The sequence below is a fragment of the Watersipora subatra genome, chromosome 1, assembly GCF_963576615.1.
Source record: "Watersipora subatra chromosome 1, tzWatSuba1.1, whole genome shotgun sequence".
NCBI lineage: Eukaryota > Metazoa > Bryozoa > Gymnolaemata > Cheilostomatida > Watersiporidae > Watersipora > Watersipora subatra.
The window spans coordinates 7,317,437-7,344,447 of NC_088708.1; the positions used below are offsets into that span (position 1 = coordinate 7,317,437).

The 27,011-nt window shown below is 38.4% G+C and overlaps 2 protein-coding genes across 2 annotated transcripts in view; both read right to left on the minus strand.

The window, feature by feature from the left end:
- Window positions 1-15,648, minus strand: part of LOC137385883 (uncharacterized) — a 39,842-nt gene extending 24,194 nt beyond the window's left edge. Inside the window, exon 1 of the mRNA XM_068072474.1 lies at window positions 15,592-15,648. Coding sequence (XP_067928575.1) covers window positions 15,592-15,636 — 45 coding nt within the window. The 5' untranslated portion in view covers window positions 15,637-15,648. The remainder of the gene's footprint in view (window positions 1-15,591) is intronic.
- Window positions 15,649-15,828: 180 nt separating this feature from the next.
- Window positions 15,829-24,392, minus strand: LOC137385572 (cyclin-dependent kinase 2-like). Its single transcript, XM_068072057.1, has 8 exons — window positions 24,187-24,392; window positions 23,145-23,222; window positions 22,474-22,591; window positions 22,192-22,362; window positions 20,209-20,380; window positions 19,497-19,630; window positions 16,640-16,778; window positions 15,829-16,379 (listed from the first exon to the last, which is right to left on the minus strand). The coding sequence occupies exons 1-8, from the start codon at window positions 24,300-24,302 to the stop codon at window positions 16,357-16,359; spliced, it is 951 nt and encodes a 316-aa protein (XP_067928158.1). The 5' UTR covers window positions 24,303-24,392; the 3' UTR covers window positions 15,829-16,356.
- Between the last annotated feature and the right edge of the window lie 2,619 nt (window positions 24,393-27,011).

Genomic DNA, 27,011 nt, shown 5'->3' on the forward strand with positions numbered 1-27,011 from the left:
AAAACGCCCGAAAGTCATGTAATTTATTTTTCAAAATTCAATAAAATCGATAGTTTATGAACATGCATAGCTCAAATCTCAAATCTTAAATTTATTTCTATGAACAAAATCTTTTGTACATAAACATTCATTTACATATCTACTACTACAAAAAAATACAACCATGTGCATGTCCCTGTATGAAATGCTTGGAAGCATTTCTTTCGGTAGAGTCAAACGCTATAACGTAGCCGCACGAGCTACCATAACGATTGTTTTTCTCTGTATATTCCAAGTATATTAAAAGTCCCAAAAGTTTACATCACTTCTATCATCTGAATTATTTTTATTCTGATCAAAGAAAAAGTCACGAACAATCGCAGGATCAAATAATCTTTTATTTTACCGTTTTGAAAGTCGAGCCGATGTTGACTGGTTTTTCCAACTTTTATTCTTTTCCAAGGAGGCGTGATTTCTTTAGCTTTTAGCCCAAAGCAACGCCTCTCAGATAATCGTTTCATATTGTAAATCATCGACTAATATCTTGTTGATGATATTTAAAACTTACTAGTGTTCATATCTTTTGTTTAACATTACTAGGTGACAGCTTTATAAACGTCTACCGAAAGCGATATAAATGTCGTTTCCCACGCAGCCGATAAACGACATTTTGGTCGTTTCCCCAGCCAAAGGGTTAAAGGTTTACTTGCAACAAAATTCACCTTACAGTTATTTGGCATCAAAAGGTTCACCATGTCTTACTTTGCGGTGTTGTAGGTGCAAAATATGTGGAAATGTGATTGCAAGCTTTTAAAAGCTTGAAAAGCGAACAATTAATCGCAGCCATCACAAAAACGCCGTTGTTTGGAATAGTTCACTTGCGAAGTCTTAAAAAAATAAAGGCTGAATTAAGCTGTTTTTGATGCAGTTATGGTTATCCTAAGTTTGTCCAATACAATTAAAGAATTCCAAAGTAACAACTGTAACTGACTAACAAATGCTAGAGGATAGCAAAAGCTGCAAGACATGCTGGATGTTGAGCAAGCAAATTACCCTGTCTGAGAATTTGTGTCAAGTAAGTACATAAGTGCATATAAAAGTACATATGCAACTATCAATCAATGTATTACTTTTCCTCCTAGGCTTATTTCTTTAATTCTATCATTTCTAGCACTGAGAAAATTGTAATTGGAGTAAATGTGAGCTTTTCGTTTGCATATTTGAATATCTGTTGGTAGTTAATACATGTACATCAAATAACTGTTACAATATTGTTAATTTAATGTAAAAGTGAGCTAGTATCGAGATTTTCAGCAGAAACAATATCAATGGCGCACCTGTAACATTCAGAGAGCGATAACAGACACTCTCATGGAATGCACAAGCTGGTTATTTAGAAAGACGCACTTTCAAGATAGCTGTAATAAGCCATTTCGCAGACGAGGAAACAACTTCTTTATTGTAGCAATACTCGCTATTCAAGACTGAGAAGATTCAGACAACAGCAATTGTGTATTTGTACTGCTCGCCATGGGCTAAATAGGGAAACAACTTGCGTAGCTACATAACCCACTGTTGTATACGCGTGCGTTTGCCGTGTGTCTGATCGTATTGTAGGAACTCGGGTTACGTGTGCCAGCTTGGCATTCGACCGTGTGGACAGTTAGAGATATCTAAGCAGGTGACTGTTTGTAGACAGGCTTTCCATTGCGGAATACTTGATGAATGTCTATATTTAACATGGCACAGTCGGCAGGATTGTCGCTGCGTGCTTATTAAAAGTGATATGTGATTTGAGATGTGTTATTTGTGGTGTTTAGTGTTTTACAGGTCTATACCTTGTGGTAGGTGTTTCCTGTGTGGTTTCAGCGCTTTTTGTGTTACAGAGTAGTGGTGCTAAGTGTAATGTTGGTGATGCTTTTAACACTTGTGTGGTGTTTCTCATTACGAGTCAATTATGGCGTTTAATTTTAATGCGTTTCCCTAATTAAAATTGGATACTGGAAATTGGATAGTGGTGATGTTAATGATTCATGGAAAAAACGGTTCGATAGTTTCTAAATTGTAGTGGAATTGGTTGGAATGAAAGTGGGTAAGGATGAGGATGGCAACAATAAAGTTAGTGGTCATATAAAACTTCTTGCGTTATTACACGCAACAGATAGTGATGGTAGAGATGCTCTAAGCTAAGTTGGTTTTCGTATGCACAATGAAAATTCTACTTATGAGGAGGCTATGGCTCATTTAATTACTATTTATGGTACTGTTGTTACTGTTTTACTGGTAATTCGTTACTACTTCACAAACATCCAGTGAAAAGGAAAGTGATTGATGGTTTGAGTTAAAAAACTCAGTAGAAATGTTAATTTTTGTGGTATTGAAGATGTAAGGAAAGAATTTGCTTTTGCAATAGCTGTTAATAGTTTGCGAGAAGGTTCACTACGAAGGCAATTAATGCAATGGACGTAAGTAAATTAGAAAAATTTAATGGATACTTTGATGGCCAGAAAGTTCGCGAGAGAATCTGACGCCACACTGGAAGGTGCTAGATGTAAAGCTGGTGATATGAGTGTTTCGGAAATTTTGACAAAAGCTCTTAAAAATCAATGTAAAGTAAAAGGAGCCAGTCGTTATTCAAGTTCTGAGTCAAGTGCTTGTGAAAATGTTGAAATTGACAGAATTTCTCAAAGGCAATGTAAAAGTTATTACGATGAAAGGTAAAAAAAAAACTCTAGAAAAAGAATAAATACTCTAGAAAAGAGAGTAGAAACTCTGGTTATGAGTCTCCTAGGTATGATTGTTGGAGCAGGTAAAGAGACTCTAGCAAGTCTTCACGATACTCTAAGAGTTCAAGTCTAAGGATGGACGGTCACCTAAGAGTAATGATGAATGTTTCAACTGCGGTAGTAGAGACCACAGGCTACGTAGTTTCCCTGCAGCTAGATGCTTTGTATGCAATAGAAAAGGTCATACTAGTATTGACTGTAAGAAATATGGCGCCGAGAATACTCGGAGAAGTGAATATAAGCACCGCTACAACAAAAGTAGTGGTAGGGAAAGTTATTGGAGTACGGGCAAAAGCCCTGATAGATGGGATAGAAATAGTAAAGATTCTTACTACCCAAGTAGAAGTGTAAGATTTTCATCTGCAGGTCCTAAGTGACTAGATAATAAAATAGTTAAGACCTTGAAAGTTAACGGTGGTGAAGTCGACTTCACGTTTGATACGGGTGCTGATGTTTTTACTTTGACCGTTTAGACATCAAGTAAACTTGGTTTGAGTTTGAAAGAGTTAGAACGACGCCTTGGTGGTGCTGATGGTTCGAGTCTGAAAGTTCTAGGGCTCAGTAAAGTAAATATAGAAAGCTCATATTGCACTACTGATGCTCCCGTATATGTATTGGGAGGTTCTAGTTGCAACCTTTGAGGAATGACAGAACTTGAAAATTTTAATTTACTTGCCATCATCAACGGCATGTGTACGAATAATTTTGATCCTATTAGGGAATTTCCTAGTGTTTGAAGGCTTGGGTACTACGCCTGTTATGTTTTCCATCACCCTGAGGGGTGACACAGAACCTGTCCGATTGTAGGCTATTCCCCATCATATTCCCAAGATCAATCGCAGCTGGGTTAAGATCTCAGGCTAAGAAAGAGCTTGATAAGATGCTCACTGATAAAGTTATAGAAAAAGTAGAAATACCTACTGATTGGTGTTTGGGCCTAACAATAGTACCAAAAGCTGGTGGTACAATCACAGTGTGTGTGGGTTTAACCAATTCAAATAAATGAGTTGAAAAGGAAATTCACCCCTTAAATAAGATCTCAGATATGTTATGTAAGTTTTCTAAAGACGCCATGTTTTCTAAACTTGATGCCAACTCTGGTTTTTGGCCAGTAAAATTGGATCTTAAAAGTAAATTATTGACCACGTTTGTAACACCGTGGGGACGGTTTTGCTCTAGGCGGATGCTTTTTGAAATTTCACCAGCTCCAGAATATTTTCAAAGAACAATGGAAAAGATATTGGATGAGTTAAAAGGCATTATCTGTTTAATGGATGACATATTAGTGTATGGTTCTGATCCATCACAACATTGGGCGAAACTTTGTAAAGTTTTGGAAAGGCTTTAGGATGACCTTGAGAAAAAAAATATGAATTTGAATTAATAGAAGTAACATTTCTTGGACACGTGGTTAGTCGCAGTACTAACAAGCCAGACCCTGGTAAGATAGAACCCACAGTTAACTTGTTACCCCTTTCAAATAAAACTAAACCATTGGACGAAGGAATGCCAGGAGTCTGTGTGCAGCTACAGTAGGAAGTAAGGCACCTGATGATCAAATGCATGGCAGGAGGAGCCATTTTCACACGGAAGGGAAGGAAGCTACCAGAAGAGAGTAGAGTCAGCACCAGCCCTGAGGAGACGGCTCTCTAAGCAAAATATGCCCACTCATAGCATTAGCTACGCGGATTCAGCAGGTGGTAAGGTAGTTAAGCGACCTGTGGTCGACAAGGTTCAGTCATTCTTGGCTAATATCCAGTCTGACTTGTTGTCGCAAGAGTAAGTTGATGCCAGGAACGCTGACATCAACAAAAGGAGGCCCTAGCTGCCTACCACAGGACTCTTGCCAAGCTTCAAGAGGAGGATGGCCTGGTTTGCCAGTTTGATGTTGATCGACAGATCTCTGAGGCTCTTGATAACTTGAAAAAGCTTACCCAGAAGGTATCAGGAGCCGCTGCCAAGCCAGCTTAGGTTGCTATGGGTGGTGGATGTGCTAAGGGCAGTAGGCCTAAGACAGTTGCAAGTGGCGCACGAGCAAAAGCCATGATGCGCCAGCAAGCACAGGGGTTTGTTATCAGTGAGGGTGGCGTTGGTAGCAACATCAGTGGGATCAATGAATCAAATACCAGTTTGCAGAAATCCTGGTTTGATGAGTTTGGGACTAATGAGTTTGTGCAGCAGGATCAGCCTAAGACTGCCAGTGACTGTGAACTGGATGCGAGTCCATTTAACTTGGACTCTTATTCAAATGAGAGTACGGAGGTTTTGCCTATAGAGGCACTGCCTAAAGAGCCGAGCTCTGGCGAAGGTGAGTTTGTTGGTGATAGAGATCCAGGTGAGGGAGAGGCTAATGTGGGTAGTAGTGGTGAAGAGACACAAGGCCATGGAAGTCGCTGATACCGGAGAAGGTTAACTCCTGCACTAAGCTCATCGGTGAAGATGAGTATTAGCGTCGGCAACCTCGGTGATGAACTCCTGAACCAGGAGAACCAGTTCGTATGTAAGGAAAAGTTCCCAATGCATCACATAGAACATAAGATGGTATGCTTCTTTTCATCTGCAGTGTCTCTTCCTAGCGTTTCAGGCTTGTTGGTTACGTAAGGCGTTCCGCCGGTTTAACCAACTTGAAAAGAAAGGCCATGTTGTATATGCGTGCGTCTGCGTCCTGATCGTATAGTAGGAACTAGGGTTTACTAGTGCCAGATCGGCATGGGTGGGGTCACACCTCAAGCACGAAGACCTATTATAGGAGTCGACCATATGAACGGCTACAGAGATATATGAGCGGGTGACTGTCTGCAGATGGGCTTTCCATTGTGGAATACTTGGTGAGTGTCTATATTTAACACCCAACACTAAAGTATGCCTCTCTAATTCGTCTAACATTTTTTATAACCTGCTAACTAGTGTAATGGATTGCGTGCAACTACCTTTAAAGTTGTACCCAGTCCGTTACTACCTGTTGTTATTGACTAGGTTGGCCACTGAGTGTTGTGTTGCGTAGTCCGGACAACAGCCCTGTAATATATTGTAGTCCGGTTTTTGTGTCCTTAGAATAGATACCGGCACGTATCAAATTGCCTTCGGATAATAATCCGGTTTAATAAATAAAATTGGTTGCAGATAAAATAGTTGTATTGTATCGTATCGTGTCCAAAAACCAACTGCCCGCTATAAAGTTCGAGCCCCTTTTATATATTAACAACTGCGGGCAAAACCCGAGTAAACTTGCCCGGACACGGACAAGCTAACGAAAGGCCGTGTCGGCCATAGTCCGTGTTCCGGGAAAACAACAATAATAATATCGTTAGTTCAATCTCAAAATACCAAGTACAAGTACCAAGAGTGTACCAATGAGGCAAAATGTAGAAACTGTGACAAGGACCATCCAGCAGATAGCTGGTCTGCATGTCCAAAATTTGCGAGCTATAAGGCCAAAGTTTTAAGTAGACTTGATAACATTCGAAATGGTTAAAATCGCACAAATAAACATCTGTGGACTATCCGATAGGTCAAAACTCTGTCTAGATAAATATATAGATGAACAGAAAGCAGATTTGATTTTTCTATCGGAAACCAAATCAGACCACAATAATCACAATTTTGCTAACTGTGTCTACACAGGCCGAGCCAATAAAAGCAATCCGAATCAAAAAGGTGGAGTGGGGATTATCTCCCATAACTCGTTAACAATTGATAGACAATTTCACCTTGAAAAAGATAGTATAGATGCTATATTTGCCACTATTACAATTGGCCACACTAGACTACTATGCTGCTCAGTATACATAGGCCCAAATGCTTTCCAAGACCTCAAAACTTTTCTAAACATGACTGAGCAAGCTTATAGTCAACTAGATAAAATCAAATGCTCCGGTATGATGATAATTGGGGACCTAAACTCCAGACATAGTTCCTGGGGAGATACTACTGACAACAAATTTGGAAAATTTGTATCAGATTTCGTAGATAATAAAGACCTTACAATTATCAGCAAGTACGAAGGAAACTCCTTCCTGTGCGACCAAGGTGGAAGTAGAATAGATTTGTGCATGGTCCCGAATAGCATATTAAAAAATTTTGTTGACCAGTATGCAGATATTACAGTGGAACTCTTCACTGGAGCTCCACATAGGGGTCACCTCCCCATCTGGACTATACTAGATTTTTCACATGTTAGATACATATCACGCCGCACTTATTGCTGGCAGGACACTAACTGGGCCTACTTTGAGAATACCCTAGATCAGCTTTCCATCGAGCTGATCCCAAAAACTGTAAATATGAAAGACCCCTCTGTCTTATGACATACAGCTAAAACACTGCTGTTAGAAGCCAAAGAGAGATGTGTGCCTCAAAAACATATAACTGGACACAGTAAACCTTACTTGAATCCTGAACTTAGTCGTCTCTCCTACGACCTACGAAAAGCCAGGAAACTATTTAAGTTTAGATCAAACTTTCAAAACGGTGATGCTTTAAAATTGGCTAAAGACAGGTTTACACAAGAAATTACTAAAGCTAAAAATAGTTATCTAGACTCGGTATGTTCGAACCTAAATGACTCAAATGGTCAGTTATTTTGGAAACATTTCAATAGAACCTTTTATCCTAAATCAGACATTTCGAAGAACATAGGTTCACTCAAAAATGAATTAGGAGAAGTTTTATCGGAGGACAGCTGCAAAGCACATCTTTTTTACAAGGATATATTCCTAGGCCAACACTTATCAAACTCCCAATTTGATGATAATTGGAAAACCATAGTAGAAAATTATGTTGGGAAATCAGACTTTCTAGATGACACGAAAGATGAACTAAATATTCCCATAATGGTTGATGAGATAGTTTCGGTTCAAACCAAACTTAAGACCTCAGGCAAAAGCATTGATAATGATGGCATACACCCCCAAATGCTCAAATACTACGGCCAGCAATTTATCATATTACTGTATAAATTATTCAATGCAGCATTTGCTAACAATAAGTGGCCGTGGGATGAAGGTAAAGTTATATTTCTTCGCAAACCAGGTAAGCCAGATTACTCAAGTACCTCTGCTTACAGACCTATCACCATCACATCATACGTAGGAAAGTGGTTCGAGCACATACTTAAAAACAGGTTAACCACCCTCTCGGTAAACAAAAATGTTATTAGTGACTCTCAGCATGGCTTTAGAAAAAATTACAGCACCTCCACCTACATGTTCCAATTGCTCGCTTCCATACAAAGTAATTTAAAAAAGAAAAACAAGATTGCAGGAATTTTCATAGATCTCCAAAAAGCATTTGATTCAGTGTGGCACGACAGTTTATTATATAAGCTTTACCATGCAGGTGTTAAAGGTAGGATGCTCAAACTAATTGCTTGTTTTATTAAATCTCGCAGAGTTAGCTTGCAAGTGAATGACTATTCACTAGAACCTAAGACCTGCAAGATTGGAGTACCACAGGGTAGTGTACTCTCCCCGATATTATTCAATCTTTATATAAATGACATGCTTGAAGGCATAACTGGCACAGCACTGCAATATGCAGATGACCTGTCCATAATTGTTACAGGTGTGACTGACCAACATCTCCAACAGTCTAGTCAACAACATTGTAACACTATATCTGACTGGCTTAAAAAGTGGAGATTTGTCGCAAACTGTTCCAAAACAGACTTTATAATATTTCAGGGCATATGTGCAACTCCGACTCTTTCTGGTGAACAAATAAACAAGACAACAACGTCTAAAGTTTTAGGAATCACTGTAGACTCTAAACTTGAATTCAAACAGCAAATAAATTCTTCCCTGAAGTCCTTCAACAATAAATGGGCTCTACTGAAACCATTTATTTTCAAAAATTTGTCTATTATAACAACAAGAAAAATTCTCTCTAGCGTTATTATCCCGAAAATATGCTACTTAGGTTTTCTATGGGATAAGAAAAACTGTATTTCTTTATATCAAGCCCTAAAAGACATGCTTAGAGTGCCGTACCGGCCTCCAGGGGAGCACCTTCACGTATTTGCACGTATAAAACCCATATCACTTCTATATGAATCTCAGAGGTTGACTCTAATGAGACAACTAATAATTAACAAGAGTGCCCTGACACTTGTTCAGTACGACAAAAGCTTGGTATATATTATGTTGAATGCATCTAGCAGAAAGTTCTTAGGTGTAAGACCATTGAACTCAGTTGACCTAAAGTCCTCGAATTTCAAAAAATCAACAATAAACAAATATATTACTAAAAAGTGGAAAGAAACATACAATAATTACAGTAAATTTTCTGGCACATCTTATGGTCTTTTACTCTATGTACAAGACAAGGCTACATTAATTGATAGCAATCCAATACCCATTCAAGCAGCTCCTCGACTAATAGGCAACCTTTGTGCACTACTCACCGGTCACACCAGGCTCCAGCTTCACACCTACAGACTAGGCCTCACATATTCTCCCACCTGTGTCTGTCTTAGCGAAGACGAAACTTCACAGCATTATGTTTTCGAATGTGAACTATATGAACATGTACGAAATAAAACCTCTCCTTCAGTAAATGATTGGTATAGTATAATAGATTACATAAAAGCCACCGAACGAAATCCATAGTTTAACACAGCTTTATCCAATGCTCGCCGCCACATGTCTAATCCATGCTCTTTTTTACAGTTGCTATAAGTGGCTTCCACCGGGGCCGCCTATAGCAACAAAACTTCTAATTGTAGAAACAAACACAGTCATCTATTAGCATTAGCTAAAAGGCAACTAACTTCTTCAAGAATATTATACACAACATGCCGAGTAACTACAGATATCCAATACTTACCGAAGACTCTGACATTAAATACTCAAATACTCAAAACATATACTCTCTAGAAATTAGATTATATATATATATATTTACACTGCAGAAAAAACTACATAGATTCATCCACATATATCCAATAGGGTGCAGAAGTTGGGGCGGGGCTTGGTGCTAGGATCGGCTCGTGGCGGGTTTGGGGCGCTGCTCGCTGTCCTTTGCGGTTGGACTGTGACCGGGGAATGACGGGGGCGTGCAAATGCTACTTGGTGCTCCCAAAATACTCCTTTAACAAGGATGGCCTTCCCGGGCAAAACCAAATCTTGAGTACTCAACATGAAATAACATAAAATAAAATAATGTACATGTCCTATCAGTAGAAACAAGTGTAGAGTAACTCTTTACACAATCATTATTACAGGTTAATATGATTTCTCAAATCATACTATATAAGATCATTTACTCAAGTAAAGTATTGAGTTTTCGCGCTCGCATGGATGTGTAACAGGGATATAACTTGTGCCAGACATCCAGGCACACATGGAGTCAGTGCAATGATTCGACCCTAGTCGTTTGTTGGTCTCGTGTCCTCCCGTATTGGACCTTGCTGCGCTGCAGGCTTGTCTCGGGTGGGTCTTGGGGCCGGGCACCGCAATCTACACTGACGCGCAAATTCAAGGATCTTTTCTGAAGACAATCTCTCATTATCATTTATCCCTTTATTACATTTATATCTATATTTTTAAATATTGTTAAGGTCTTTCCTCTGCCTGCAAAAAGAGGCTCTTTGTTTAATTCAATAAAGAATTATATATATATATATATAATCTCAAAATATATACAGAGTTAGCATAACTTCATGAGTACAATTTATAATATAATTTAGATACTATTATTAATACACGAACAAACATAAATGGAATAATAAGAATGAAAGTGTTATTGTGTTCATTTAGCTGCGGTATTTATTGGTAAATCGGCGGCTATTGAGTTACACAGTTCATTACGCTAGTTTGGTAGATGTTGTATTATACTCATGTTTGCGAGCTATTTTGTATTGCGCATGAATCTTGGTGTGTTCAATAAAGACAGTTCGGCGTCACGCAACATGGTGGCCAGTACGAAATAATTGTGCTTGCGTTGTGAAAATTAATTTCGAGGGATGCCGAAATTTAACCCCCCTGATGGGTTCGACTTTTTCCCGGAAAAATGGGCAGAGTGGTCTAGAAGGTGGGGCAGATATCGTAATATCTCCAAACTAGACCAAGATGAACAAGAGGTCCAAGTTGACAGTTTGTTGTATTGTATGGGACCTTCTAGCGAAAGTATATTCAACAGCTTAGGCCTTTCAGATGACGATAAAAAGGACTATAAGAAAGTGCTAGAGGGATTCAACCAGTACTTCTCTCCTAAGAAGTACGTGATATTTGAAAGGGCGAAGTTTTTTAAGCGAGACCAAATGCCGGGTGAGTCAGTGGAACAGTATATACGTGCTCTTAATGAGCTCGCTGACAAGTGTGACTTTGGCGAAAAACGGTCCGAGCAGATACGAGACCGGCTGGTAGTCGGCATTACTGACACGGACTTGAGCAGAGAGATGCAGAAGATGGACATTGAGAAACTGACTGAAAGTACAGCTGTGGCAATGGCTAGACAGGCCGAGCAAGTCGATAGAAACGTGCGTGAACTAAACGCAACTGCCGGTGACACCAAAGCAGTGGATGCAGTAAAGCGCGGTACCGATAATCGTGATACTCAGCAACGACCCAAACCTGACACTTATAGTGGTAGTAGCAAAACTCCAACGGGTCAAGCATCTGTGAGACAGTGTGGGCGATGTGGTCATAACTCCCACACATTCGGAAAATGTCCGGCCATGAATGCAACATGCCACAAATGCCACAAGCAGGGGCACTTTGCTCGTTTATGTAAATCCAAACCTAGTGCAGTACATGCCTTGGAGGAACAGGATCAGCAGCCGAGTAGTAGTAGAGGTTCCTCTGATAATCCCGGACATTTTTTCCTCGGAGAAATCAACGACCGGACCGCTGATGTTGAATGGACTAAGACAGTGAAAGTAGACAAAATACCCATACCTGTACGCTTCAAACTGGACTCGGGTGCAGATGTCTCCATTATTCCCCGTAAATTGTGTGGATCAGTGCAATTGAACTTACCAGACAAATCCTTGTTTGGCCCTAGTAATGCTGAAATACCTGTGTTAGGATGGTTTGAAACCACTTTGTATGTAAACAATCGCAAGGTAGTAGAGAAACTCTATGTGGTAGCGCATAACAAAGCTTTGCTTAGTAGAAAAGCATGTGTTGATCTAGGCTTGATTGCATGTAATACTAGCATTGACTATGTATCAGAACCGTGTTCTTTTGACAGGTTTAAATCTGAGTTCCCTAGTCTGTTTTCAGGGCTGGGTAGAATGAGTCAAGAGGTTGAGGTCAGGTTGAAACCGGGTTCCACTCCTTTTGCAATAAATGTGCCGCGGTCTGTCCCTTACCCTTTGTTAGACAGAGTAGAGTATGAGTTAAAGCAGATGGTTGATTGTGGAGTTATATTTTCAGTAAGTGAGCCCACGGATTGGTGCTCTCCGATGGTGGTAGTGCCCAAGCCCAACAATCGAGTTCGCATCTGTGTAGACTATACACGACTAAACCTGGTAGTAAAGAGGGAAGTGTATCCTATGGCACATGTTGATGCTAGTTTGGCAAAGCTAGGTCGTGGGAAGGTATTCAGTAAATTGGATGCTAACTCCGGGTTTTATCAAATTCCATTGTCTAAAGAAAGCAAGCTGCTTACTACATTCCTGACCCCCTTTGGTAGGTTTGCGTATCATAGACTTCCTTTTGGGTTGTCCTCTAGTCCCGAGATCTACGCCAAAGTTGTTTCCCAGGTTCTTTCAGGTCTTGAAGGAGTTATTGTCCACATGGACGACGTCTGCATCTGGGGTTCCACCAGTGATGAACATGATAAGCGAGTGAGGTTGGTTCTGAAGCGTATGGCGGAGGCAGGAATGACGTTAAACAGTTCCAAATGTGAGTTTTCTAAGAGCTCCATAAAGTTCTTAGGTCACGTGATATCGGAAGAGGGCATCAGAGCTAGTCCTGAGACAATGCAAGGTATTCAGGATTTCACTACACCGAAAAATGTCTCAGATGTGCGTAGTTTTCTGGGCATGGCTAACCAGTTTAGCAAATTTACCCCAAACTTGGCAGAAATGTTCAGGCCCTTGAGAGATCTGTTGTGTAAGGGCTCTCAGTGGTTTTGGGGTGATTCCCAAAGTAAAGCCTTTGCCCGGATCAAGGGTGAACTGTCTAGAAAATTTGTTCTTGCAGCGTATGACCCTAAAGCTGAAACAATAGTACAATCTGATGCTTGTCGAAATGGCATCGGGGCTGCATTGCTCCAGATTCAGCCTGATGGTACAAAACGAGTTGTAGCAACTGCCTCTCGTTCTTTATCCGATACTGAAAGACGATATGCCACAATAGAGCAGGAGGCACTTGGCGTAGTGTGGGCATGTACCAAGTTCAAGGATTACATTACGGGTATGACAGTGCGAATTCAAACCGATCATAAGCCCCTTATCCCACTCCTTAGCACCATCGAGTTGGACAAGTTGACAGCACGCATTCAAAGATTTGGAATGCGTCTGATGAGGTTTTCGTACGTGATCGAGTACTTGGCAGGGAAAGACAACACCTTGGCAGATGCATTATCCCGTTCTCAAGCGTTGCCCACAGTTGACGAGGTGTGTTTTGTTGAAGAGGTGGAACTTGTTGCTAAACAAGCCCATCAGATGTTCACTTCTAGTGGAAAATTAGCTCAGTTGGCCAAGTTGCAAAAAGCAGATGAGGTTTTGTCCCAGGTCATACAGTTTGTTGAGACGTCATGGCCGGCTTACTTGACCAGCCAGGATGTCCTTCTCCGTCCCTACTTTGAGTCCAGAGCATGGTTGTCTATTCAAGATGGTTTGTTAGTCTTAGGAGATCGCATTGTTATCCCGCAAGTTGAAAGAGTTGGCGTGTTAAGGACCCTCCACCAAGGTCATTTGGGAGTCCCCAAGTGCCGCGCTAGAGCAAAGCAGGCTGTTTGGTGGCCCGGAATATCCCAACAGATCGCTGAGATGGTGCGTCAATGTAACACCTGCAGATTACATGCCAACACAGTCCAGGAGCCTTTGATGGTAGCTGAACTTCCCCAAAGACCGTGGGAGAAGTTAGGCAGTGACTTGTTATACCACCAGAGCCGATGGTATCTTGTGCTAGTAGACTACTATTCTAGGTTTGTGGAGGTTGCCCCCCTGTCCGAACTCAGTAGTAGAGAAGTTGTGGATCACTTGCGTAGTATTTTTGCCAGACATGGTATCCCAGAGCTGTTGGTTTCAGACAATGGCCCCCAATATTCTAGTTCAGAGTTCAAGCATTTTGTTTCGTCTTACGGGTTTGTGCATGTTACTAGCTCGCCAAAACATCCCCAGGCAAACGGTGCTGCGGAGAGAGCAGTTCAAACGGTTAAGGCGCTGCTCAAGAAGGAATCTGATCCGTATCTGGCCTTGCTGGCATACCGGTCTTCACCCTTGGAAAATGGGATGTCCCCATCAGAGCTGTTAATGGGTAGAAAACTCAGGACCACAGTTCCCATCTTGTCTAAGTTGCTGGACCCTCAGACACCGCAGAGGTCTGTAGTCAGGGAAAGAGAGGAGTACAGAAGAAGTCAGACAAAGATCAGTTTCGATCAGAGACATAAAGCAGTGCCGCTATCTCCCCTTAAGGTTGGAGACAGAGTGGTTATCAGAGACTTAAACAGAGAGGCCAAAGTATCTCAGGCGACTTCCCCTAGGTCCTATGTTCTCAGAGATGCTAACGGCATGGAGTTGAGGCGTAATCGTAAAAGTCTGGTGCAGGTAGTTCCGGATAGTGAGTTGAGTTGATCTAGTCAAGTAGTTGTTGAGCCTAGAGAGAGTCCCCAGGCAGGTTGTAATACACCCATCAAGTCAGATGTACCCCAGTACACGACACGTTCTGGCCGCGAAGTAAAACCTCCAGTAAAACTTGACCTGTAACCTCTTGACTCCTACCCACATGCCCCCTGATACTCATATACTCATTTGAGAATACTCCTTTATCATGCTTATGTCTTAAGCTGGCTCGTATGCTATTTTATCTCACTTATATTCCAAACCGAATTGGTATCTACGTCGGTAGAGTCATGTTACTGGTTTTTCAGATAAAGGTATTAGATGTGTTATTTCTCAGTTCATAGCTTTCATACACGTTCCAGTATTATCCCCGTTGCACTTAAGTCACTGTTGGAAAGGAGAGATGTTGTATTATACTCATGTTTGCGTGCTATTTTGTATTGCGCATGAATCTTGGTGTGTTCAATAAAGACAGTTCGGCGTCACGCAACAGTAGATAGACTCATCTGTGTACATCGCCACACTTTGGTTGGTTAATTAACTGCGAAGTGGTGCGCGCATATCCAGAAACGATGATTCCTGTAGCATCATTACCGGACCAAAACCCAGTTATGTTATAGGAATTAGATGAAGATCACGAACAATTTTTGTGTTAGGATTATTTAGTATTGGAGAGATTTGATTAAGTTTTGCAAGCTAACTCGCCGTAGCAAGTTCTGATAACAACGCAGAGTAAAGCGCTAGCAAGGATGCTCTTTTGGTGTCTGAAAAGTTAACGAAGACATACGCGTACAATCAGCTCTCAACGCTAATTATATACATCCACGAGACACTTGTTAACGACTGGACACAAATGTGTTTATTAGTGTGCTACTGAAAACACACTCACTATCTAATCCCGTGCTAGCTACATGAATGAAGATTTTCAACGCATCCCAGTAAGTTTAAAAACATATTTAGTGTTAATGACTAAACAATCTTTATAGCGTTTCGCTGACAAAGGGAGTGCTGCTATAGCTTCTAGACATGATTACTTCAAAAGTTAGTCGGAGATGGCGTTATATTGTGCAAAAAAACAAAACAGCATTGCATTACCTGCGAGCTGCAGCTCAAGACAGAATCGAACTTCACAGAAGTCATCTGCCTTAGAAATTCTGACGACCACTTATACTGTACTAGCATAGACCACGTGCAACATAAAGGGCGCGCTTTATTTGATAAACAAATATTTTGCTGGTGCAGCGAATAAATGTACTGCAATGAGTAATTCAGCGACTGTCATAAATTATGTACCAAAAATTAAGGCTATTATATTAACCAATCAGCGCACGCACAAAAAGATGACAACTTCGTACTATCAATAATCATGGTAAGAAAACTCAGTATTTGTAATAACTGCGACTGAAGTTTGCAGCATGCTAGGCACAAAACAATTTTGAAAACACCATTTCGCTTCTTAACGAAATGAATACAGTTGAAATTGAATATAATCACACAAAATCTGATGACTTCTGTTTCCATAGAAATGACTAAACTTCAGCCGATTTCAAAAGTGATAGATTTACGAACAGACAATGCTGTAGTGTATATTGCATTAAGCAAACAGAACAGGGGATTATTATTATAAATATACCTATATATGTAACAGTATATGTTGTAATAAAGATATGTGAAAATGCGTGAAAAATCAAAACGCAAGCCTCAACCTAGGCAAATAATAAATTTAGGCACATTAGACTAGATGTTGATCGACACTACACAAAAACAGGTTAGCAAGCCAACTGGTAACAGAACAAACACAAATTCTCAAAGGCAAATTCTCATCAGCATTTTAATCTCTCATCTCCTCTTAACAGCTTCTCATTGGTTATGGAATACATTTTCTACAACAGAATCAAAGCAAGGTGATCAAATAAAAGGCATGACAGACAAATGAGGTTGAAGAAAGGTCGAGTTTGATCGTATACACTGTAGACAACCTTGTCTGCATAGTTTGATAAAATATTCCGTATATATACACAAGAAACCCTTGCTTGAACTTTGTTCAGAGTAATAGGAAAATTGCTAACACAAGCAATGAATAGCCACTGGAGGCTGTTATGATTGGGAAGTAATAAAGACAAGATTGAAAAAGAGAGCTAACCTTTATCAAATGTTTCATATTGAGTCTCATCTGAGCAGTTGTTAGAGATAGTTTCCTGAGTATGCATTCTCTGAAAGTAGGGATGATTGAGAGCGTCCCTGGCAGAGATTCTACTTGATGGCTCATAGATAAGAAGACGCTACACAAAACAGCAAATAATGGTCACAGAACTGACACTACATACAAGAATACCCAGTGATGTCCTGGTGTATCTAATGGAAATGGAGAGAATCAGTATCAAATTGAACACTTAATTACAAAGTGGCACATAGTTTTCAATAATCAATATCACTGTTCATCATTACTATTATACTGCTGGGTGTTAGGTAACATGGAATAAACCTAAGGCGGCAGATTGGCCGTAGAGTCATAACTGACAGAAGTGATTTCCTTGTTTCTGCAACACAAATTAACCACCTCACTCTTTCTTACTTAATTATTTAAAATTTTTTGTGATTTCACTACCGCATTAAAATCTTACCGAATGAATATTCTGCCTGAATTAATAAACGAATTCTCCGAAAAACCAATATACCGCTAGTATTTTAGCAATATCTCGAGAATAAAAACAGATATCGTTTTACTGTAAAATGCATCTTATTCAAAACAAAATTCTCTACAAGATAAGTACAAAGTGAATTCCATTTTCGTAAAATATCCAACATTTAATTTGCGTTGAACGAACACGGTGTGTTTTTCCTTGCCATGGCGATAACGATCTGGTTTTACCGTTTTGAAAAATAATTAGAAATGGAATCGTTAAACCAAAACAATTTCTTTTAAGTGCACGTGATTGGCAACAAGGTTGTTTCACTGGAGACAAATTTTGATTGGTCTAGCTTATGTGTAGGCCTTGTAATGAAAAGAAAAGTGAAACCCTATTTATAAGCCGATATATCGTTTTGCAGTTGGTACTTTAATCACAGCGAATTGTTGAAAATATTTAGCCAAAAAGATTTCTATTGATAGCAAGTGATTGGCAACGATGTTGTTTTACTGGAGACAGAATTTGATTGGTCTAGCTATTGTATAGGCTTCGTAATTAAAAGAAAAGTGAAACCATATTGAATAGCCGATGTATCGGCTTACGGTCTGTACAATTACCACCGATATATATATGTATATATATACCAGCCGATATATCGGCTTACGGTAGCGAAAGAGTTAATCATAGTTCATTGTAAAAATGTTTCATAGGCAGTACGGGTAATGTGGGGGACGAATCTACATTGTTAGCAGCAAGGTGGTTAGACTTGCAAATATCAAAAACAATTAAATGGTTTTAGCTAGAAGAGCAGAAGAAGCCTCTACAACGTAAATAATCCATTTCGGGAACATTTATGTTCTAGGGATTTTACGTTATACGAACAGTAAAATATATGTAATCCGTTCCAAGATCTTTCCAAACTCACCCCTTTGGCCATTCAAAAAGGAAAAAACTAGAGTCAACTTTTTAATTTACAGGTTATACCGTAACTGTAGTATCATTGGTTTGAATAGACAACTTTTCTCCTTTTTCATCACTTTCACTCGGTTTATGACCCATGATTGCAGTAACTTTACGATGAGAATAATCGCACACGTCAATTTACAACAATTGGTTTCTTTTTAGACAGCAAGGTCTATTCTGCAAAGAAAAAGTCATAAAAATATTTTATTCGTTTACAATAAAAAAAATAAAAATATCTTTCTTATATCTTTATAATAAGAGCTGTCTATTTGTCTGTATATCCATCGCGAGGGGTCAAGGTTATGATAAAAGATAGCTTTCAACGATACTCTAACTTGTGACATTCAGATAGGTAGACTAACACTCTAACTGTCTAACAAATGCATCAATCGATCGTCTTCAAGTATTTCTGAATAATTGCATGGCTACCAATTCTCTGTGCTTTATCGACACACCTGACGACCATTTACGGCGAGCTAGACCGCCGGGGCATTTGTATATATAATAGAGATACTCCTATACGTCGTTTTCTCTCACAAGTACGGCAAGGGAGAAAGCGATATTTCAAAGGCTAGGATATTCTTGTTATTCAAATCAAATTACAGAACTTGCATCAACTTGACACTTCAGGTTATGTGGAAATTTCTACATAGTACGAAGCAAAAACTTTACATAAATTTTTACATTATGTGGATTTTACATTGTCACTGCATCTAAGCCTATCTCACAAGCCGACCCTAGAAAAACATCTAAAATCAAGGAATTTATAAGAGTTCGCATTTAAGACGCTCCTATAAATCATAACACACCGTACATATCTATAAAAACAAAAGGTTGCGCAAGTGGCGCTAGCTTTTTGCTAGCTTAGTACAAATCGTTTCCGATTGGTGAGTAGATATATAATTAGCCTATTGTGTCACCACTTAATCGAAAGGAAACCGCCATCTGTTTGTGTTGAGCCAATGGAAAACATGTTTACATTTCATGCTGACTTTAGTTTCACTTTGTAAAAACACATTTTTATAGCTATTTCTTCTTAGGCCTTAGTGACTTCGAATCAGAGTGTAGTTCTGACAATCGATCTTTTCCGGTACACTGTCACTAAAACCATGGCAGTCACTATAGCAACAATGAAAGAATTAATTGTTATTAATGTAACAAAGTCGTTGTTAGCACCATTTTGTGGACCATTTTCTACTGATCACTTTTTATTCTGGGTTAGTAAAGATCATAGAATGTCAAAGTTGTGGACAAATAGAGCTGGCATTCAATTAAAGGGTGGCACTGTATTTTTTACCCGTTCTCCTATAGTAGTGGTCAAATAAGGTGGCATTTCAATAAAGGTGGTGTTCAAATAGAGGTTTTACAGTGTGTATTTTTTAAATAACACAAGTTAGCTTTACTAACCTTGATAAGGTCACGACCTTGTTTATCTAGCCGGGGCAAAACATTTACTAGACCTGTTCTCTCAAACTTTGGAAACTTTTTCTTGTAGTCGGGTAGCTTTGTGACGCCTGGCCAGCTCTTTTCATCAGGAGTACCTACAAAGGCAGTGAACAGAGGTTCACAACAACCATAAGATATACCATGTGGTCTTACATAAAAGCAGTGAACAGAGGTTCACAACAACCATAAGATATACCATGTGGTCTTACATAAAAGCAGTGAACAGAGGTTCACAACAACCATAAGATATACCATGTGGTCTTACATAAAAGCAGTGAACAGAGGTTCACAACAACCATAAGATATACCATGTGGTCTTACATAAAAGCAGTGAACAGAGGTTCACAACAACCATAAGATATACCATGTGGTCTTACATAAAAGCAGTGAACAGAGGTTCACAACAACCATAAGATATACCATGTGGTCTTACATAAAAGCAGTGAACAGAGGTTCACAACAACCATAAGATATACCATGTGGTCTTACATAAAAGCAGTGAACAGAGGTTCACAACAACCATAAGATATACCATGTGGTCTTACATAAAAGCAGTGAACAGAGGTTCACAAGAAGTGTAAGACATACCATCATACACGGAGACAGCAATGTCCTGGGTTATTTCTATTATTTACTCAACACGAGTCAAAAATTGAAAAGAAGAAACTAGTACCAAAGGTGCGAAATATCCTATAAAGCTGATCAATTTCTGAGTCTCCTGGGAAGAGGGGTTTTTTAGTGACTAGCTCAGCGAAGATGCAGCCAATGCTCCAAATATCGACAGCGGTTGAATAGACTTTATCCCCAAGAAGTATCTCAGGGGGTCGATACCACAGGGTTACTATCTGCAACAGGATGGTTTAAAGATTAGGTGGCAGCATTTTATAATAACATCTATTTATAACAATAAAATCATGATATTTCGTTTTACAGCAATGATTCTGATGGTGAATATACTAAAAACCAGTTTTGAGGACCAAAACACTCGCAAAGCAATCTGCGAAACATACGGTTGTTTTTTTAGTAAAAAAAAATAGGCATATGATATATTATGTTAAGTCGACTTTTAGCCATTGTAGCGGCCAATAAACGCTACTATATAGTTTTGTCTAGTAGCGCTTCTCTTGGCCACCATTTTAATACATTTTCCCCATCGAGTCATAAATAAAATTATCTGCCATCATGGCAGATAATTATAACGCAGTCAAAACAGATTTTATGAATACCAAAAAAGTCTGCACTGTATTTATACATCCTGCATTAATTTCCAAGTGGTGGTCATAGAATTGAACCGATCAGCTTGTACATACATCATGAAGAGTTCGATAACAAAGAATTCTTCCTTCACACGAAAGTCAATTATTTAATAAAAGGTATTATTGCATGCTCTGCACTCATGAATGAGCATTTTAAAAGGGCAATTTTTAGAGAATCTGGTTCAGAAAGGGAGTGATTTTAATATAATTATATAAGACCGCAGCTGCTTCAGTTCGATATTCTGCAAGGATCGCGAATCTCTCTATCCATTTCCACAGCCTGAAGATATCACCAAAACCTGGTATTTGTTCGAAATTACACAAAAATGTTCAAACCACAAACTGTAATGTTATCTGCTACTGATAATGCAATAATATTTTGCGCCGTTAGTTAACCTTTAATAAAAAGCGAATGCATTTTATTGCGGTCGAACTTCTAGCTTGGTATTCTGAGAGACAGCCTTTTTACAAAATTAAACATCACAAAAGGTAATTAAAAACAACATCCTCTACGTGTACCTAAAAAAACTCATAATAATGGGATCTCGTTTTGCCGCTTTTAAAAAGAACCAGACATTACTTCTATTTCACAGATTTCTACCAGATTTTACTGTCTTGTCTAGTTTGATTGACAATAGTTACAATGGTAGATACTAGAAGATTAGTATGTACAATGTAATGTAAGTTACAATAATAGATACTAGAAAGTACAGTGTGATGTAAGTTACAATAATAGATACTAGAAAGTACAGTGTGATGTAAGTTACAATAATAGATACTAGAAAGTTAGTACAGTGTGATGTAAGTTACAATGGCAGACACTAGAAGGTTAGTAAAATGTCAGGCATTGATGACAGGGCATTGATTACAATTTAATAATATGGTTTGCTATCCGGTGCTGCTGAAGAAGGTATATTTATAATGTAAATCGGTAATGGAGAAGGAATAACTGTGGAAGTAGATGTAGAAAGAGAGAGAGAGGAGGGGTATGTAAGTAGAGAAAAGGAAGGGGAAACCAAAAAGGAAGAGAGGATGTAGAAGGGCAAGGAGAGGAACATGAATTAAGAGATGAGAGACAAGAGGGGTGGGGATGGGAAAAGGAAAATATGAGTGGAAGATGGGAAGAGGAGAGAGGGTGGAAGATGGGAGGAAGAAGATGATGAAGAGGAAGGTGAAAGGGCAAAATAAAGGGGAGAACAGTGAGAAAGAAGTGAAGAGAAAGCGATGGAAAGAGGGATGAGAGGAAACGTGATGGTGGAGAGAAAGTGATGATGTAAATACAACACCCAAAGATCGATGAAATATTCTTTGATAACACAGAAGCTATAAAATCTGACTGGTAAATCCCTTGTCCTGCGGAACCTTGATCTAAAGCTACAACCCATCTTGCTGATACTAACCTCATGTGTGTACATTCTGACCGGAACAGCAAACGCTCGAGCGAGGCCAAAGTCTGCTAGCTTGATATTACCATGTTTGTCTATGAGAAGATTCTGTGGCTTGAGATCACGGTGAAGAACACGATGGGCATGGCAGTAGGCAATGCCTTGTAATAGCTGGTAGCAATAGCTCTGTAACATATCACACCATTGCAAACGCGCATTATACATAACTCTGAGACACTGGACATTAAAAGACACAAAAGAGCATCTTACAGATCTTAGAGAGATTGTCTAGTTCACCTTTACAAGCTGCATCGGCAGCTGATCTGTGTAAGAGTCTGTGAATTTCTTCAAGTCATTGTCAAGGTACTCGAAAACAAGATAGAGTTGGCTGTCTGCATGTATGACATCTAACAGCCTAGCAAATAGAGAGTAAAGGAAGTACATAACACCTTTTATAAATGACACTAGACTGTTATGTTTGGAAAGTCAAAAGTTAAGCCAAGTAGCTTCCTCAACTTTTGCGCAGTTTCAAGTCTTCATGAAAAGCTGCACCTTCTAAGACTGGCAATACAAGGCTACAATTTTATTACTATTGGGAAAGATTAAGGATTAGTAAAACCTTGATATCAAGTGTTTCTTTACAGCCATGTTAATCACTAGTGACACATTTATCTGGTCTCTGCATCTTTTATTGGTTTGTGGATAACACAATTTTGAAATAAAATAGACTTATAATAGCAACACTCAACAAGCACAGGTAGCTAAATCATAATATAAGATACATTATGCGAAGTCTGCGTGAAAATTAGCATATCAAAAAGGGACTTGCGAGAAATATAAAAATATGCCTAGCATTCCCTTAGCCTCTTTTACTATGTGCGAATCTGAATTGATCTGCAGACAGAAAAATATGCTGCCAATATCTACCACATCACATCATTGTCCCGATGTGGACAAGTCACACATACTTGACTACTTTAGGATGGTCCAGTTCCTTCAGCAATGATATTTCTCGAATGGCAGTACTAGGAACACCTTCTGATTCTCTATCAAAAACATTATGCAGGCAATTGTAAAGGCAGTAAATACATCAAGGGCATCAAACACATTGAATACAAGAACACATATTTATTATAAAAAGGCAACTTTGGATTTGAATTCATCAGAATGCAAAAATATTGCGAATGTCTTTCTTTTACAATGTAGACAAAACTTTTTTTGATTAAACTTTTTCACAAAGAAAAAACTCTAAAACAGATGATACTGAATTATTAATCTCGAAATAATTGCTGGTACTTCATTGAGCAAACCATTACTTTTGTGCAGTACTTTCTGTTCCACATACTAATTCATGGTAGGTCAGAGTTGGCAAGGCTTTCTCTCAATAGCTTTGAATTTAATTTTTAAATAAAGCCCCAAAACAATACATTATACTTGAATAACTGATAAGCAATGCCAAAGACCTACTCTATTATTGAGATAAATAGGAGTGCGAAGCTAGGAGCAGTTAACTATTAATAGGCGTGCAATAAATATCTTCGCATGATTAAAAAGTTCATACATTTAAAAAAAATGAAATATTCTTTTTCGCTGCTGCAATAGTTCAGTCAGCAAAAGTCAGCCAGTCAAGCTATTGACCATGTGTTCGTTTAAAACACTGTATTACATAAACTATTGTAAAATTCTATTACTCATTGTTATGGGCATTTTCTAAACTCAACTCAATTGAAATTATGAAGTCTATTACAAGTTTTATTGAACAGGCACATGTTAAATCATATTCAGTTCATATGATCTGACGACGTAAGCATTGTATCAACATACATATGGTGATAAATATACATTTTTTGCAATTTGAGCTTTTGTGTAACACAAACATAGCTTTGCAGTTGTACCCTGATTGAAAAAATGGTTAGTAATAATATGACTCTACCATAGCTTATATTATTCGCAGCATTATTTTTGTTCGCGTGTACGATAAGTAACAGATCATTCATAATTGGAACTTACGAGTCTAATCGAATTTTCTTTAGCGCTACTAAGTCTCCTGTTTGATTGTCTTTCGCTTTGTAAACAACGCCGTATGTACCTTCTCCAATTTTTTCAATACGGTCAAAGTTTTCCATAATACCTTTGGAAATCTCGCTATTCTTTTTGAACGCAAATTTGCAAGGTGATGCTACATCCTCCAAACTTCATGATTTCTAATGACCGCCGCTAAGTCATGCGCATTGTGGTTTCCATAATTAATCCAATGATAGTGCTTCTTCCACATATATACAATTTATTATTCGTCGACATGGCTTTGTCTCGATGACAGACGTAGCAGACATCGTTAAACGTTCATGTCTTCAAATTTGTTAAACGGCGCAATTAATAAAAATTAATGGTATTAGGAGTTGTCTTCTTCGTAGTAAAATAACTTCGTGCTGGTCAGATCTAAGCAAAAAAACGTTGGATGTGCCCTCCACCACTTTTTGTCCCTTCCGCAGCAAGCCCGCATCCTTGCGATTAAACATTTTCTCAATTGTTTTTGGGAACTATTAAAGCAAATGTTAGAACACATAAATATATTATCAAGACACATATACCCTTTGGCTCTGGTTTCAACACCTTTTGTACATTGTCAAATGTTCTAAAGCAAAACAAGACCAAACTTCTAGTGCAAATAGATTGTACAACTTTGTATCCAGGTTCTGGTTGTTTGCAGCTTATTAAAATTGTTTGAATTTTCTTCTTTATTCTCAGAATGTGGGTGCAAGCTCTGTTGCTTAAACAATCTGGAGGTAATCTCCAAAAAATAAAGAATCTGCCAAATTTGTGGCTTGATCTTTGGTATCCCTAATAATGGTTACTGTTTGTATAAGCAGTGTTAGTTGGTTACTTAGCATGAAGCTAATGAATAAAATTTTTTTGTTGAAAAGGCAACTTACATGCATCCATAAAAATGTCGAGATAAAATTTTATGGTAAAAGCTAACAACTTCCAGTAACATCAATGGTTCCAGTAACAGCAATGGTTCCAGTAACATCAATGGTTCCCGTTACAGAAATGGTTCTAGTAACATCAATGGTTCCAGTAACAGAAATGTTTTTATTAACATCAATGGTTCCAGTAACATCAATGGTTCCAGTTACAGAAATGGTTCTAGTAATATCAATGGTTCCAGTAACAGAAATGTTTCTAGTAACATCCATGGTTACAGTAACATCGCTAGGAGAAGCGGCTATTAAAAAAGGTTTTAGCCAATAGGATTAAACTCAGTATGAATATTAGTGAACAGCTGTTGAACTCCAGACGTTATTTAAGCTCTTAGACTTTAATATGCTGTTAAGCAAACTTTAAATGTGAGCACCTGGAAGGACTTTATGAAGGGAGGTCATTAGATTAACCTATCGAGATGAAATAATTAGCATTGGCATGACATCATACATAACCAGATACTGTAAATGTTTTTACTTTGCTGCCATTATTGTAGAATACAATGACTTAATTCTCTCTAATAGATTGCAATGGCAAATTTTGTTGCAAGTCAACCTTTAAAGGTTGACTTGCAACAAAATTCACATTACAGTTATTTGGTATCAAAATATTCACCATGACTTACTCTGCTGTGTGATTACAAGCTATGACAAGATGATAAGTATTAAGTAATCCTCTACTCTCCAATGCATAAATCTACAATTCTAGTTGATCTACAATTCTAGTTGATCTAAAATTCTAGTTGATTTACGGTTTTTAGCTCTATGAACGTTTTGCTACTGAATCAAGGAGTTATTCTATTTTCGAAGCCTTCTTTTTTCAGCACTGCAATGAGATCAATTCAATTACACAGGCTTCAGATATAGAGTAATGTATGAACTTAGTATAATAAGACAAAGCTTTCTAATCAAAGGAAAATTGCCCTGGCATAAGGTGAGAGAGAAGCGCAGTTGCATCACAACGAACTGTAGTTCCAAACAACTTTTCATTGAACAAAGAGGTCTAGCATAGTATAACTCCGTGACTGAGATGAAAACTTTTAGGTTCACAAAGGGCATCTACAAGTAAATAACTAACTTCCACAGAAGCACGCATAAACCTTTCATAATGACTGAGTTTTCTTCAGATAATCAAATCAGCATGCGCAGATCTCGTATCTTTTTTATTTATTGGAGCTTCTTACTAAGTAATTAGCCTCATGCAAATGTTTATCTCCAATTAAAACCAGTCTCCTACTAGTACAGATAGCAAAGATCTGGTACGATTTTATTGCTAAGTTTTCCATTTTGGTCAGTTATAGGAGGTAGTGCTAGGTTATTGGTGTAGCCTGTCTACTTTAATTGCTTCTATTAGATAACCTTAGATAAACTATTCGCAATTACTTTATGACAGCATCAGTTTGACTTACTAATAGCTTGATTTGAGCAAACTGTGCATGTTATGAAAAACATTTACTAAATAATATATGCACATCCATGATGCAACACATATCTTGGCAGATGATTATTAAAAGCTTACTAAATTTTCTAAATGGAGTTTTACATACAGATTTTCTCAAGCATATGCATTATTTTGTATTATATTATATCAAATGCTATATCACTTTAAGATTATCTTATTCTATACTATATTAGTATAATATTATGTCATTTTATAGCATACTACTTCTTCTATATTACATGCCGGACAAAATATTTAAAATCTATTGATAGAACCAGAGAGCAATGTTTTGTATCAGGCCACACAGCAATCATTTGCAAGTGAGTAGCTCCACACTTATCAAACATAGAATAGTCTGTGAAGGGATCAGGTCAGCTAAAACTGAGATACATTGGATAATGCATCAGTATCAA